This window comes from Dromiciops gliroides, chromosome 2 (assembly GCF_019393635.1).
Source record: "Dromiciops gliroides isolate mDroGli1 chromosome 2, mDroGli1.pri, whole genome shotgun sequence".
NCBI lineage: Eukaryota > Metazoa > Chordata > Mammalia > Microbiotheria > Microbiotheriidae > Dromiciops > Dromiciops gliroides.
This window is the reverse complement of record NC_057862.1, coordinates 218,564,935-218,582,506: the sequence shown is the minus strand read 5'-3', so window position 1 is coordinate 218,582,506 and position 17,572 is coordinate 218,564,935. Positions and strand designations below refer to the sequence as shown.

At 37.7% G+C, this 17,572-nt stretch overlaps 2 protein-coding genes across 4 annotated transcripts in view; both read right to left on the bottom strand.

The window, feature by feature from the left end:
- Positions 1–17,572, bottom strand: part of KCNK10 (potassium two pore domain channel subfamily K member 10) — a 214,850-nt gene that overhangs the window by 15,309 nt on the left and 181,969 nt on the right. For all 3 annotated transcript variants that reach the window (XM_043986891.1, XM_043986890.1, XM_043986892.1), the window contains 2 exons: positions 10,553–10,739; positions 7–149 (listed from right to left, as the gene is read on the bottom strand). In XM_043986891.1, the coding sequence (XP_043842826.1) occupies positions 7–149; positions 10,553–10,739 (330 nt within the window). The remainder of the gene's footprint in view (positions 1–6; positions 150–10,552; positions 10,740–17,572) is intronic.
- Positions 1,098–1,775, bottom strand: LOC122742578 (40S ribosomal protein S27-like). The gene has a single exon (XM_043986893.1). It carries the CDS (start codon positions 1,773–1,775, stop codon positions 1,521–1,523), a length of 255 nt encoding a protein of 84 aa, XP_043842828.1. The 3' UTR covers positions 1,098–1,520.

Here is a 17,572-nt window from a genome sequence, read left to right as displayed (position 1 = left end):
CCATACCTCTTCTTTTGTCTTCTTAGACAGAACCCGGAGCCAGTCTCCAATCATACTGAGGACAGCAGCAAAGTAGGCGAGACCCACCAGGATCCAAAACCACACTAAGGGCTTATACCACTCTCGATAATGGATACCTCTATTTCCCCCTGAAAAGAACCAAATGTTACTGTATGATCATTTTTTAATATACACTAGGTTTATAGAGTCTATGTATTTTAGTCCATCAAATGAAGGTGTACAGTTATCCCTTACACGACATGGGGATTCGGGATGTAGCACTCCCCTGATCTGGAAAATCCACACAAAAGTATTTGGCCCTCCCTTAGTACCAGAGAAGTCTGATTTTTTTTCTTTTATGGGGTGCTTACAGTACCTTATTGTAAAACTCGGGGCGATATTAAACAATGCTATACATATATTTTATACAATTCTGAGTTTCTAAATTTTTTCCATATTGTCTGCTGGCCTTTGAATGTCATTTATGGCTTTTGCAAAACTCCCCCAAATTCCCATTTAATTTCTCTCTTCTTTCTTTTCTTTTTTCTTTCTTTTTGTGGGACAATGAGGGTTAAGTAACTTGCCCAGGCTCACACAGCTAGTAAGTGTCAAGTGTCTGAGGCCGGATTTGAACTCAGGTCCTCCTGAATCCAGGGCCAGTGCTTTATCCACTACACCACTTAGCTGTTCCCTCCCATTTAATTTCTTATGCCCACCCATGGACCTACAATATATCAAAACCTTGAAGGGGAAAGTCAAGATGTGGAAAGGATAGCTGTATTACCAAGAAAACTCTCAGACACTGACTAAACCAATGCTAGAGACTCTTGTAGTGTTCACTAAGGAAAGATGATATCTGTCCCCTAAAAGAATTTAATTTGTGGCTGCCTTCTCATTCCTAATTGAGAAACACATAATGAATGTCATGCAAAACTTGGATGAATGACTTTATCATTCACTTACACCTCACCTTAAATTATGTTATGATAATAAATTAAGACAAAGGGAGTAATCTGGGACATTGTTTTTAATTTCGCTAATTATTTGAATGTAAAATAAACACTGTGAAATCCTCTTCAATGACTTGGAATCCTTTACTAGACCTATGGAACTCATTTCTACTTTTCTATAAATGCACTTAGCCAAGGAGAAAAAAGTATGACTTCAGGTGAAAAATTGAAATTTTATAGTTCCTTAATCCTCTATTCAGATAGATGTGAGTTGCTATTAATCATAGTTTGTCTCCATGATGCTCAACAACCAGTTATTTCTGCCAATTATGAACACAGAATGTTAAAGCTGGCGCAAGGGGAGAAAGATAGGTATCAGTTGGAGAGTGGGAAGGAGTTGGAGATCCTGTGCTCCATTCCCTTCTTTGACAATTAGCCAATAGAATAAAAACAATTTGACAAATTGAACTCACCGGCTGTTTGGCTGTATTGACTTTATTTATTTATTTATTTTTGTTGTACCAAATTTGTTTTATTCTTTACACTTCCTCATTCATCTCGATTCAGTCATTAGTGCTGCTTCCTTCTGAAGGAGCATCCTTCTGTAAGTCTTGCCTTTCCTCCTGTAGGCTGACAAAGTACAGTGGAGCATCCGACACAGAGAACCACCGTTTGTGCATGGCTGAAGACAGTGGTGATTCTATAGCGGCCCGGGCACTTTACATCCATGAAATACAAGTTCCGACTCTGCACCAGACGCTTCTTCTTGTGTTTCCACTTTTCCTCCTTGGGAGAGGGGTGCAGGAGATCTTTCTCAAGAGGCATGTTGGCACGGGGATATCTTCACTGCCAGAAAAGGGCTGTATTGACTTTAAACTGATTATTTTATGGGGTCAAATTAGCTCATTCAATAACCCGCCATAGGCACAGACTTGTAAACAGATGTGTAGAATATACACTGTCCACTTGCCAGACCCGAATTAGGGAGGGGAAAAGGGGCAAGGGATTTTACTCAAATATTCAAGTGAATCTGTGCTTTCATAGATTCTGATATTGCCACCAATGATACAGATCACAATTCCTCCATGCTTGCCTATTACTTTCCAGCTCTTGTCCATGTCCATGTCCTCCCACAATTTCACACTCAAGGTGCTAAGGGCCTTCCTTACTTTTTCTCAACACTGCCAGGATAACATTGGAACACTCAAGCTGTCCACTAACTATCCCAAGCTCTCACCATGTGACCATCCCATCTTCTTTTTTCAATCATGGAATTCCCTGATGAAATTACTCTGGTTCTTCTTTAAGGTTTACAATTATTCATTGCAACCCATTCACTATCACCATGAACCCTTCCTATGATACTAATTTGTAATTAGTTTTCAAGGTTGTTTTTATTGACATCTTTTGTACTGGTTACCTTCATTTCTGAATACATACTTGCCTCCATTCTCTACCCAATGAGCCATAACACTTTTTTTTTTTCTGGGCAATGAAGGTTAAGTGGCTTGTCCAGGGTCACAGAGATAGTAAATGTCAAGTGTCTGAGGCTGGGTTTGAACTCAGGTCCTCCTGAATCCAGGGCTGGTGCTTTATCCACTGTGCCACTTAGCTGCCCCCTGAGCCATCACTTTTAACAAAAATTTAAGGAGAAAAAATACCTGTTCATCAAAGGCAAACAACACCGTGTTTTGCAAATCAACTGCATCTGAAGGTATATGTAACATTCCATATATAATATATATATATATTATATAGTATGTAATTATTATATAACAATGTCCATAAAATAAGTCTCTCCCATTTCCAGTCTGTCCACTCAACTGTCAGATTGATCTTTCTAAAGTACAATTCTGTCAAGGACAGCTAAGTGGCGCAATGGATAAAACATGGGCCCTGGATTCAGGAGGACCTGAGTTCAAATCCAGCCTCAGACACTTAGTAGCTGTGTGACCCTGGGCAAGTCACTTAACCCTCAATGCACCACCCTCAAAAAAGTACAGTTCTGTCCATGTCATCTCTCTATTTGATAAAGTATACTGTTTCCCTCTAATATAAAATGCTGTGTCTAACTTTTAAAGCCCTTCACAATGTGGCCCCTTACTACCTTTCCAATCTTCTCATATATTACTCTCTTCTACATACTCTGTAGTTCAGGGGGGCCTTTTTTGATGTTCTTCACACATGGCACTACATTTCCCAATTCTGTGCTTTTTCATTGGCTGTCCCCCATGCCCCGAATGTTCTTGTTCCTTAATTCTACATATTGGCTTCCTTCAAAACTAAACTCAATTTAATTTTTTTTTTGGTGGGACTATGAGGGTTAAGTGACTTGCCCAGGGTCACACAGCTAGTAAGTATCAAGTGTCTGAGGCCAGGTTTGAACTCAGGTCCTACCGACTCCAGGGCGGGTGCTTTATCCACTGCACCACCTAGCTGCCCTAATTTTTTTTTTTTAAAAAGATTAAACCTAAGTCCCATCTTCTAGAAGTGGTAGCCTAAACAAGAGATCTATATCCAGGGATTAAAGAGTTGAACATTACTGAATGAAGTGAATTCTGTCTTGACATTTTCCCTCTAAACAGAACCTGAAGGAAGAAGAAAGTTGCAGCCGTGATGGGAATATTTCATGTTCTCCTTGGGAAGTTAAATAAAGGAATTGATGAAGTTAGTTTTCAGTGTGTGTCCAAAGACAAAGAGTCATGTTTCATGAGACATTTGGTCATTTTGCATTGTGCTGCACATTACAAGTATTTGCAAAAACAGAAATAATTTCAGCTAGTGTATCAACTCTGCTACATTGAATGGAGAAATGGGTAAATCTATGAAGAACTCAGTAACACCCTCTGAATTAAATACATATACTTCAGTGCAAAGGTGGAAACAGGTGAGGATGATTACAAATATGTAGTCAAGAATATACATCAATAATAAGGAATAAGCCAAGTCAAAGGTATAAACTACACAGACTCTTCATGACTCTACATCATTAGTACTTTCTTTGGGGCAGAGAGAAGTTAAACGGTTTGCCCAGGGTCTCATGAGTAAAGGTCAGTATCTGAGGCTGGATTGGAACTCAGGTCTTCTTGACTCCAGGTCCAATGTTGTATCTATTGTGCCTTGTGTGTAGGAGACAGTGAGTAGGTGTTTGGTTGGACAACAGAATTAATGAAGAGGAGTAATGTGTAATAAGTCTGGAAATATACAGGCTGGAGCCATATTGAGAAGAGTTTGGTAAGTCAAATAAAGAAGCTTGCTTTATATCCTACAGGGGATAAAGGGCCAATAAAGCATCTTGAGCAGGAGAGTAACATGATCAGAATTTGAGATTTTAATTCTGAATTATTCATACAAGTTATGAATCATGAAAATTGAGTAATGGATGGAAGCATTCTAGAATAAATAAAGTCAACCATCTTTACTCCTCTTGCTGCAGACATCATTATTCATCACAGAGAAGTAGAGAAATGATCATTTCTGGGATGGCATATGTGGGTAACTGTAGAGTGCCTTCATTGTAAACTTCAAAATTATAATTTCCATCATATGTTGGTAATTTTAAAATCCCCAAGGGTCTGGCCACATCTAGCACCATTAAATTCATGTTGATAGAGATATAGACTAAACCTGTGATTTTGCTGGTATAGGGAAGGGATGGTGAGGAAACTCACTCTACCAATGCAAGTTAGCACTTTATCTGTAACTTAGAGCCTCAGAGAGTTGTCCAAAGCACTGAGGAGTTAAATGATTTGCCTGGGATCACCTGGCCACTAAAGATCAGGGGCAGGACTTGAACCCAGATCTTCCTGGCTTTGTAGCTATCTATCCACTACACCATTTTAAGGGGTGGGGAGTTTAGAGTAAGGTAAAATAAGGTTGGTGGGGGGGGTCAGGGAAAAGGGTCCAGATCTGATATCTTATCTATGTAGGGAACTTCCCTGTAACCTGCAGTATTGGGGTGGGGGGAGGGTTGTTAAAGTGGCTTTCCCATTTTGACTGAACTAAGTGGAAAGAGTTCTGGACCTGAAATCAGGAAGGCCTGGGTTCAACTCTAGTCTCAGATACTTACAAGTCATATGTCCCTAGTTGGACCACTTAACCTCTGTCTGCTTCAGTTTCCTCAATTGTAAAACAGAAATAATAATAACACTTACTTCGAATGTTGTTATGGAGATCAAATAAGAAATTTTCAGAGTTCTTAGCAGTGTGCCCAACCTCCAGTAGGTGCTTAATAATGATTGATGCTTTACTTTATACTGGGAAGTGGTTCCACAACTACTGCCAACTTTCTAAAAACTAAAAATCCAAGCATCACAGCCAAGAGCCAGAAGAAGCAAATAGTAAGCCCCTACAGTTCATTTCATCCCCACCCCTTCCCTTTTCCCACAACAGTGTCCTCAAGGACTAATTCCAGAAGCACTTGCCCCAGGGAGTTATTCAGATTCCTGGACTTTACGGCATCCCCAGGATCCTTTGGTACCATCCCACCCTGAAGGTTAACATTGACCTTTGCAGGCCATTTATCCAATAATGAAGGCCACTAGGGTGTGCTAGAGAATAATGCAACTAGTAACCATTCTCATAGTGTGCCTATCCTCTAGAATCCTGTGGGGCTGTGTCCCCTCAAAGTCAGGCTGCAAGATGGTATAACAGCAGCACAGCTCAGCTGGGGAGAAATTCAGTTGATAACAGAATCAACCAGCAATTAATTCTGTTCAGCCTGGCTAGCAGAAATAATCTTCCTGATACAGCTTAGCTGTGGAGCAGCCTAGTAGAACTGCCACCAGGACAAACCATGCAAGTGATCCTGCATCTACTGGGCTTTAGTTTTAAATGATGTTGCCTGGTTTCCTGGTGCACATCTTGTAGTATTACTATACATTAGCAATAATTAAAATCCATCCTTTATCAGGCATGCATTTGTTCTGATAAGTCTGCAGGGACTTTTCAGTGAATCCTAGAGGCAAAAGGGGTCTTTGTCTATTTAGAGCCAACAAGAGGAACTAAAAGTCAACCTTCATCATTGGAAACTTTCAGAAAACAAAGAACATCTGTTCCTTATAATAGCTAGCATGTATATACTGTTTTCAGGTTTGCAAAGGGCTTGATACGCATTATCTCACTATAATCAATGTCATGAGCTATTTCACCAGCTTAAAGCCATGGTCCAGACTTTTAGCCATTTAAGGAACCCTCAGAGAGTTAAAAAAAAAAAAAGATCTTCTATTTGAAATAATCATCCTAAACAAAGGTTCTAAAGCATAGGTCACCACATCTGTGTCAGACCACCTATATAGAGCAAGCGCTTTGTAAAGAATTAATTGTTATTTGAGGTTTTTAATGCCTCGGCGAGCACTGGCCTGGGGCTCCGCAAACCACAGGGTGCTCCACCCACTGGTTGTAGCCAGGGCTCTGGCACCTCACGTCATCACCACTCGCCAACGCCTACATGGGCCTGGCAAAATTATGATTGGAAGCCTAGTGAGGGCAGTCATGTGACTTTCAGAGCAGCCATCCCATTGGCTGGGGCTGTATGGGGTGTTTCTAGGTTTTGGGGGAGGAGAATTGGGCATTCTAGGTGGAAGCTGGAAAGCGACAGGCCTTCTGCTGCATATTTTCAGCTGATTTCCTGGGCGGTGGTATTTTTTCAGGTATTATAATTTCCCTTTCCCCATTTTATTTCCTTTCCCTTGATCCTACTGATCCTGTTTGTGGTTTGTTTTTTTTTAAGTTCGTTCTTGTTAAAATAAATCTTGTTGTGTTTTGAGGGAGGCTGCCAGTCTCCTTCCTTGCTCCAATATTGCGGTGAGCCACTTAGCTAGCACTCCCCAATTAAAAATTGGTCCCTACAACTTAAAAAATGCTTCTTGCCTGCTTGACTGTCTAAAGATTATGAATTTCAGCTGATGAGGAGGGAATTTTTTTAATCTTTTAAAAATATGCATTTGTAATCATAGAACAAGCATGTTTAAATATAGGTCACTTTGGTTAAAGAATCCAAGTTGTAGAAGGCCCCTCAGAAGCCTGTTCCCTTTACATATGAGAAAACTTAGGCCAAGGAAATTTGAATTCTCCAACTTTACTAATCATCACAGAAAGCATTTGGACCTAGTCCCTCTGATTCTAGATACAGCATTTGTTTTTCTTCTCCATTGTAACATGTTGCCACTAGCATAGATATATGGTACTGTATAATATAACTACAGGAAGAAAAATAGTTAAGATAGATGTGCTGTTTTGTTGCATTTTTTTTAAGTCAAAGTACGCTTAATTTTCAGTTCCAGTCGTTTTTGTTTTGTTTTGTTTTGTTTTTGGTGGGGCAATGTCACACTGTCAAGTGTCTGAGGTCAGATTTGAACTCAGGTCCTCCTGACTTCAGGGCCAGTGCTCTATCCACTGTGTCACCTAGATGCCCCAACAAATGATTTTTTTTTTTAATTATATGGTTGGGGGCAGCTAGGTGGTGCAGTGGATAGAGCACAGCCCTGGATTCAGGAGGACCTGAGCTCAAATCCTGCCTCAAACACTTAACAATCACTAGCAGTGTGACACTGGACAAGTCACTTAACCCCAATTGCCTCACGAGAAAATTAAATAAATAAATATATTTAAAAATTTAATTATATGGTTGAAGTTCCAAGAGGAAGTTTACCTTTCTTTGTAGCCCTGGCATTTAGCACAGTGCCTAGTATATAAAAAATGCTTAATAAATACTTGCTGACTACTAAATGACCGATTCATTCATTTCTATTTTGTTAGTGACCCATAAAAAGTTAAGACAAGAAAGAAACCTCAACGTGGATCTATATTCCCAGCAGAACAATCATTCTAGAATTATTCCAACCATAAATTTTGACTCAACACATCAGCTAATGATGATTTTGCTACTGTATATTGGCTGCAAATTACTACCGTTCCAGAAAACCCTAATCAAAACTATTCTCCAGGGTTCTGCTGCTGTGAATCTGAAGACGATTGGACTGTTATAAGGATCCCTCTTTACAACCCAATCTCACGCAAGTTATGCTTTCCAGTACTTCAATACATTCGTAGAATCATTATAAACTCAAATGATTGTTAAATAGCTGCATTTTACCTTTTCTGAGAGACATTGATTTTTTTTTTTCCTGGTTACAAATATTTATCGTTATGAAACCATACCTATATTTATAGTCATTGAAATCGGATTGGAACATTTCACTAGGGTTTTTTCTTATTATCAGATGCATATTTTCTATTCCCACCCCCACCTCCGGCTTTTTACTGTCTATAGGCAGCCTGATCCATTCAAATGAAACCAATGTTTTTACAAGAGGATGCTTTCAAACCGACACTTGACCTGAATGCACAAAAGGAAAGAATGGACAAGGGACCGGATGCCTGTTCAGTTGTTGAGTATTTGTGTTAATCTCAGCTTTCTAATTTTTAGTGATAGACCTGGGCAATTAAGGTGAAATACTGTTATTTATGCAGAGTGGCTTGAAGCTCCATGAAACCCAGTGGGAGTAACAACAAAGTAGACTTCCCTGGTGGGTCCTCTGGGTTAGGCAATTATAAAACAGGCAACAGCACCACTATTTATTGTCTGGCTTATAGCAGCCTTTCTGTACTTTCCTTATGAATAGCTTTCCATACAACAGATCACCTATCATTGAGTTCTCCAAACTCTAAGGAGAAGCCTAATCATTGCTGGGGTTATCCATATTCAAGCAACAAGCATTTATTAAGTACCTACTATTTGCCAGCCACTATACTAAGCTATACTAAGCTCTAGGATACAAAGAAAAAAAAAACAGTCCCTGCCCTCAAGGATCTTATATTCTAATGAAGGAGACAACATTTAAATAAATTGGTACATACAACTAAAATGGGGTAAGGATGCATCCTTTGAATTTTCTGCCCAGTATTTAGCCAAAGACCAATAAGAATGGTGACCAAATAAAATAAATATTTTTAAATTATAGCTATTTTAATAATAAAAAGGTTCATTTTCTAGTGTGGAATTAGTTAACTGGCTAGCTGGGAATGACCCCATGAGATGAAACTGAAAACAAAAGGAAGGAAGAAGGATGGCCCCATCCTCTACTAATGACATTTAGGGATGATTGTATAGGAAAGGGGTTAAATCCCTCTTTGTTATCAAATCCCACCTCTTGAGGTAAATAAATCTGATAATGATCCTTTTTTTTATAATCTTTTTTAATAGGGTATCTTAATAGTATTTGATTACGAGGTTTATTTTTCTGTCCTGCCCACCACAAATGCATATTCAATTGTAATTCTTTCTTGCTATAACATCTAATGCCAAATAGTCCTCAGAAGTCTATGAGCTGGGTCTCAGATTTGTCAGCAACAACAGGGAGTTGCTAAATCAGCCCAGAAGTCTAATGATCCATTGCAATCCATCTTCCAAGAAAATATCATTAGTATCTTGTGTTAGCTACTGGCATAGAAAATGAAGGTCATTGTTCATTGATTCAAGGAGTACTTAGACAGCTGACTTCCAGATATCTTATTCATATCATATCTATATTGAATGTGACTTGCTCTTTCTAATATTTCATGCTAGATTTGTTATTGCCATATAGAAATTTTATCAACTTTGTAGGTTATTTTGCATTCTGCTATTTCCCTGAAACTATCATCTAAGTTATCAAAATTAATTTATTTGCTGGCTCTCTGGAGTTTTCTAAGTAAAACATGTCATTAACCAAATGGGCATAAAAATTTTTGTCTATTTTTGCCTTTTATTTCTTTTTCTTGTCCTATTGCTATCTCTAGCCTTTCTATAACTATGTTAAATAACAATGAAAAAAGAATGTATCTTTACTAACTGTTTTTACTGAGAAATCTTTTAAGGTTTCCCTCTTGCAAATAATGGTAATTTTTAGTTTTCAATGTATGACTTTCATTACATTAAAAAGTGTTCCTTCTGTACCTGTGCTTTGGAAAGGGATGGGGGAGGGTTTAATGGCTTTTTCTGCATTTATTGATATAATCATGTGTTTTAAGGTGTTTTGACTTAATATAATTAATTAATATAATTAATTCCAAGATGAACTGTTTCCCAAATGTTGGGCCATCCTTGTATCAATATAATTCTGACTAAATCATAGTGAAAAATTTTCTGAATAAATTACTACAGTCTTTTTGTTGGAATTGCAAACTTTTTAATCAATATTCATTAGTGATATTGGTCTACAATGCACTAATAGAGTTAAGAATTTAATGTTTGGCAGGAAATTCTTTTCACTCACACATAATTCATATAATTATAAGAGAAATGAACTTTATAGACATACAAAGCTCACCTCCCTCCTCCTGCAGGGACTTGGTACTGTTTGCATCATCCAAGCTTGTGGATTTTAAATCAGAATTTGACCTCAATGTGCCACTGCTTTTACTAGCCACACAGAAGCCCTGATATTTTGAGTCATTTGCATTGTCACTCTCTAGAAAGATATGTCAGCAGACAGCTTGGAAAAAATTCATTATCAGAGAGATTTAAATTCCTTCCCTTTAAATATATGTGTGTATACACACACACACACACACACACACACACACACACGGCAAACCCATTTGGATCCTAGACTTCTTACCTGCCACATAATCACCAAAGCCAATAGTGGTCAATGTGACAACCACAAAGTATATGGATTCTAAGGCTGTCCATCCCTCAATGTACTTAAAAATGAACGCAGGAATTGTTACAAATACAATGCAGCCTGCCAAGATGAATAGTATGGTTGAGATCACCCGGATCTTCGTCTGACTCACTTGCTTTTTCTAGAAGAAAGAAAAAAGAGAAGAGGGTAAATCAATTTCATCATCCTTGATTTAGATATCAGAGATAGATCATGTCCTGTAAAATACCCTGAGCCATTCTACAACTGCTTCTCTCAGACAGATTTCCTAGAATCAGGTAATTCAAGAGTTGAAAGGGATATTAGAATGCACCCAACCCAGCCCTTATCCAAAATATTAATACTCTCTACAGTGTCCTTGACTAATGTTCATTCAGCCACTCCTTGGCTGTTTCCAGTAATGGAGAACTCACAAAGAAGTCCATTCTATTGGTGTAAATCTTTAATTTTTAGGAAGCTCTTTTTAGTCATACTGAAGTATACCACCAATCAGTCCCTCAAAGGCCATGCAAAGTAAGTCTAATCCATTGGCACAACAACTTTTCAAATATCTGAAAACAGTGAATAAGTACCTCCATTTCCCCTTCATTCTTCTCTTACCCAGAGTCTCTCTAATCTAAACTTAAACATTTCCCCAAAAAATTTCCTTTGACTAGAAGAATTCCAAGAATACATATGTGTGTCTCTCTATATGTGGACACACACACATATATATTTCTATGCTATGTATTTCTGTGTTCTTTATGTAAAAATCAATCCATCATCCATAATAAACAAGGTAGCATTTATATAAGCACCTTCTATGAACCAAGGTACTTATGTTAGGGGCTAGAGATACAAAGACAAAAATGAAACTACTTGCCTTTAAGGAGTTTGCTTATATAAAGTAGATAAATACAGGATCATTTTATGGGAGAGGCACTAAGCAGCTAAGGAAATCTGGAAAGGCCTTATCTAAAAAGTGATAAGACATAAACTTTTAGGTGGATTTAAAAAATATATTCTGGTAATATATTTATACTGATGCATCCACCCTTTCTTGCTAGATCTACTTTGGGGCTAATGGGTAACATTTGAGAAAGTAGGACAGATTTAGATGCCAACAGTGAGTGGTTTTCAATATTCCTTCAAGCATTTTTCTATGGTTCTATCGGAAAGAAAAATTTAAAGAAATGTCTGTCCAAATAAGACTATCTTTGTTTCGTCAGATTCATAAACTCTAAACAGAAATGCTCAAGAAAGATACTTTATGATTCTAAGAGCAACCAAGTAGTTCATCAGTCAAAATGCTTGTTTGATAATAAATAAAGGAGTTGGATATTTCTAAGCAGACTCAGCAAGCTTCCTAAGAAAATTCATGGCCTGGAGAAAAATTCTCTTTTGTTTATCCTGTCTTTTACACCATGCCATATTTCACAGTATGGTCTAGAGAGATGGTCTAGTGTCATATTTCACAGTAGGGTATGATCAGTTCTGCTATTTCTTCTATTCCTTGATCTACATCCCCAAAATGATATTTATAGAAGAAGGAAAAAAGAAATCTTGATCATCTTCATTAAAAAGGAGATGTGTATAAAGCTTAATGAAGTACTCAACATTTATTAAGGTCCAAGGTAAATAATTTATCACAAATAATCTATCATGATTGTTGTTCAGTTGTTTCAGTTGGGCCTGACTCTGTGACACCATTTGGAGTTATTTTTGGCAAAGATACTGGAGTGGTTTGCCATTCCTTCTCTAGTTCATTTTACAGATGAGGAAACTTAGGCAAAGAGGGTTAAGTGACTTGCCCAGGGTCACACAGATAGTAAATGTTTGAGGCTAGATTTGCACTCAGGTTTGACTCCAGGTCCAGTGTTCTATCCACTGCCCCTCCTAGCTACCTGTCATGGTAGCCAAAATGAAATAAAATAAAATAAGCACAAATCTATTTAACATGTATTAATGTTATAGATTTGATTTTTTTTAAAAACATTACCAGAAGTAATAATGATTTATTTTTGCATATTGCTTTAAAGTTTCCATAAGGCTTTTTTTTTTTTTTAAGTGAGGCAATTGGGGTTAAGTGACTTGCCCAGGGTCACACAGCTAGTAAGTGTTAAGTGTCTGAGGCCGGATTTGAACTCAGGTACTCCTGACTCCAGGGCCAGTGCTCTATCCACTGCGCCACCTAGCCACCCTCCATAAGGCTTTTACATTTCATTTGAACTTCACAACAATCCTATAAAAGGACTATCTCCCCCATTTCTAAAAGTGTAACCAGAATGAGGTAAACAGGACTTTGTTCCTGGGCCCAACAATGTGGAGGGGGTAGGGTTGTACTCACCCCCAAGGACCACCATTCCCACACTTTGTCCTATGCTACCTAACTGAACAACAGAAACTCAACTGGCCTACACCAAAATAGTGCAACTATGGTTAAGGCCATGCCCTACCCCCAGCCCCTAACCAGAGTACCAATGGCCCTCAGAGGGCTTGCCTTACACCTCATCCTCATGGGGAAAGAGGATGTTAATGGATGAACTTCCTTCCCTTGCTATTACAGCTTTCCTTTTCAATGATGCCACCCACAGATTCCCCTCCTCTACTTCTCCCAACTTTTTTTGCCTATTCAACTCATTTTGCCCCAGGTAAAAAAATCTTCCCAGTTCTACTTTTTATACAAATCAGAAAAGTAAGATCCAGAGAAATAAAGTGATGTGCCCCAAATCATGGCACAAGGTTAGAGCCAAGATTTGAACCCAGGCCTTACGATTCCAAGTCCAGTGCTCATCTCTCTAGACCATATTGTAAAATATGGCACAGAGTAAAAGACACAACAAATAAAGGAGAATTTTTCTCCCCAGGCCATGAATTTTCTTAGGAAGCTTGCTGAGTATGCCTAAACATATCTGATTCCTTTATTTGACCTTAAAAAAAAATAATCTAGCCAGAGATTTCATCATAGTAAAACCACAGTGTTTATTTGCTAAGTGAACTTTAATTACTAGTAATGGGAACATCATCCCATTTTTCTCTATAAATCATCCTCAAACACATAATGAAATTAAAATTAATTAGCTATTTGGGAGACACTTGTTAAGTAATAAATTAGAACCTGAATGCAATCAAAATCCAAATGAAGTTGAGGCTTGCAAAGGAGAATGGAAAGTACAGAGGAAGTTTCCCCAAAACCCATCAGGGCAATAGAAAGAAAGAACACATGTCAAAACAGTGGGGGGAAACTGTAGTAAGGATTAGGAGACAGTGATATACCAAATATAGGTATAGGTACAGGTATAGAGATAGAGATAAAGACAAATATATATATATTTGTGTGTGTGTGCATGTGTGTGTATATATACATATACATATGTATATATATACATATACATGTATATATATACATATACATGTATATGATGTTCCCATTGCTAGTAATTAGAGTTCACTTAGCAAATAAACAATGTGGTTTTACTATGATGAAGTCTCTGAGCAAGGATTTGGATACAGTGATATATATATATATATATGTATGTGTATATGCACATGTATGCATATGTGTACACATACACATATATGATATATATGCATCCATATACACATATATAGTATATCACTGTATCCTAATCTTTGCTATTATCGAGAGAGAGAGAGAGAGAGAGAGAGAGAGAGAGAGAGACTCATTTTTCCATTTTGTAGTAGATTATCTGCTGAGGACTAACAGTTCATAGTTGCATTAGCATTTCCCTTAGATGAAAGTAGTGCAAGTGGCATCATCTCAACTTTACAGATAAGGAAACTGAGGCATAGAGAGATTAGGGAACTCATTCAATAGCATACGACTAGTAAATGTCACAGTCAAGGTTCAAACCCAGGTCTCCTACTTCTGAGTTTGGTCCTTTCACCATGATGCAAAATGTTATCATCAATAAGTCTTCCAAGGTTTTTCTAAACCCATCTCCAACAGAATTTGTTATACACTATAATTTCCTATTTTAATTCATTTTTGATAACTAGGTGCTAATCTCAGTTGTTTCTATAATACAAGAGTTAAAGTGCTGTCTTATCCCTCTTAATTTCCCTAAGACATCCTCCTGTTTCTCCACTGTAATTATGGCTCTGGGTCCCAACCTACCTTTCCAAAGACTAGTGCTGTTTTCTCTTCCCTAAATATGCTTTTCTCCTCTTTACCTCTCCTCACTGCTTCCTCTATCTGGAAAATATTTCTTACCTTCCTTCCCCCTATACACATCTCAGCTCAACTTCTATAATCTCTACTCAATCTTGAGGTCATAATCAAATGTCATTTCCTCCAAGCCTTCCCAGATTCTCCCAGCTGTAAGTAATGGATGCCTCCTATGGACTAATCATCTTGGGTAAATCATTTAAATTTTGTGGGCTTTGGTTCCCTCAGCTATAAAATTAGGGTTCTGGATTTGACAAACTCTAAGTTCTGATGCCATCTGAACTTGTGATCTGATTTCTCATTTTATTCTCAAGTTGTATCTAATATTAGAAGTATTTGTGGGTATATTTTATTGTCCCTTGTAGATTATAAGTTTCTTGAAGTCAAGGATCATGTCTTATTCATCTTATTTATCTCCCCACCCCAGCATCTAGCACATTAACAAGTGCTTAACATTTTTTTTTCTTGACTTGCCTATGCAAACCCAGTACAAGCATATATTTCCATAAATATCTCCCTGTGCAAGGCACTGTGTCATTGTACTAGGCAACAGAGATCTAAAGACAGAACAAAAAAAGGCCTCTGTTTTCAAGGTTATATATATAAGTACTACAAAATAAAAAAGGATCAAATGAGACAATACTGGTAAAGTACTTTGCAGACCATAACACGCTATGTAAGTACTAGCTATTATTATTAATTATCTACCATTTTCACTATCTACCTTTCTGCCCTTCTCCACAATGCAGAAAGAGCTGATAAGAATGTTACAGGCTTAATGATTTTTTTTTTTAGATAAAGCAACAAGTTTATCTCAAAAATCATTCAGTATTACCTAGGTTGCACTTTACATTGCCTCTATAGTGGTTTAATTCCCCCAGTGTAATATTGTCTAAATATTTTTTCCAATATTGATGGTCCTTGACTGAATACCAATATCCGCTGTTGAGGAATGTTTCCTGATATCTAGCCTAGAATTTTACCCCTTTGTTTTGGGGTCATTGTTCCTTCTCCAGCCATCTTCTTAATAGACACACCCTTCCCTTTCAATTCCCTCGTTTTCAGTGGGAGAAAAATGTGATTCTTTTTCATCCTTTCTTCTATTATGCTGGCTATATCAATTGAGCCTATTCATAATCTCAGCTCACAATCTTTGAAGTGTAGTTCTATTTGCCCTTCTATTAATTTTCTCTGCCCCCTCCCTTCCAGCTTTTCATTATCCTTCTGAAACTACAGGGAATTGCAGATGATATACCAGATATTGGCATCTGACTAAAGCACTACTCTGATAGGCCATGAGCTTTCATCTCATCTTACGGCCCTGCTCACCCCCACTCTCTCTACCCCACTCACCACATGCAGAACTCTGCTGTTTCTATGCAGTGATGTTGCTAGGCAAATTCACCTCCATTTACTAGCATCCAGAGCAGAGAGCAGAAGCTTCTCAAAAGCCAAGATCTGATTAAGCTTAAACATCCTTGGACTAACATTATCAAGTGTATGTGTTCAAAACTGACCTTGTGATCTTTTCCTAGAGACCTGTCAATCATCTGACTTCACTGTTTATGTCAAGAGCCGCACCAGCCACCCAGCCTTCCATAGGACCATGGACTTAGAGACAGAAGGGGCCTTAAGGGACATTTAATCTACCCCTCATTTTATAGATGAGGAAACGAAAGCAGAGGGCTTAAGGGACTTACTGATTGGTCACATATGTTCAAAACTCTGGTGTCTTCTTTAACCTCTTCCTCTCCACCTTTCATGCCCAATCAATTTTCATTACATGTATATTCTACCTCCATAACTTTTCTCACATATGTCTCTTCTCTCTATAATTATAGCAGCAGTTTTTGTGATAACAAAAAAAAAAACTAAACAAAGTAGATGCCCATCTATTGGGGAATGGCTGAGAAAACTAGAACATGAATTCAATGGAATGTTACTCTGCCATAGAAAGATGTTGAATACAGAAAATCATGAAAAGACTTATATTAACTGACACTGAATAAAGAAACCAGGGCCAAGAAAACAATATGCATAGTGATTACAACAATGTAAACAGAAAGAAAAACAACCTCAAAACAACAAAAGTGAATGCTGCAAAATTACAAAGAACGAGTATGAAGGGAAAAGGACCCACATGTACAAAAATATTTATAGCTGCTCTTTTTGTGGTGGCAAGGAATTGGAAATTGAGGGGCTGCCCATCAGTTGGGGAATGGCTGAATAAGTTGTGGTATATGAATGTAATGGAATTCTACTGTGCTGTAAGAAACAATGAGCAGAAGGAGTTCAGAGAAACCTGGAAGGACTTGCATGAACTGATGATGGGTGAGATGAGCAGAACCAGAAGAATATTATACACTGTATCATGAACATTATGTGTTGATCAACTGTGATAGACTAGATTCTTCTCACCAATCCAATGGTACAAGAAAGTTCCAAAGGACTCATGATGGGAAAGACTCTCCAAATCCAGAAAAAAAAAGAACTGTGGAATATGGATGCTGATTGAACCATACTATTTCTTTTGATTTTGGTGCTGTTGTTTTTCGATTTTGAGGTTTTTCCTTATTGCTCTGATTCTTCTCTTATAACATGACTAATGTAGAAATATGTTTAATGTTATATATATATATATATATATATATATATATATATATTATATCAGATTACCTGCCGTCTAGGGGAGGCAGGACGGGAGAAAAATTTGAAATTGGAAATCTTATATAAACAAATGTTGAAAAATATCTCTACATGTAACTGGAAATAATAAAATACTTTTATTTAAAAAGCCCCTATAAAAA

Coding starts and splice junctions, on each gene's coding strand:
- LOC122742578 (XM_043986893.1), bottom strand. CDS start 1,775: ATGCCTCTTGAGAAAGATCTCCTGCACCCCTCTCCCAAGGAGGAAAAG.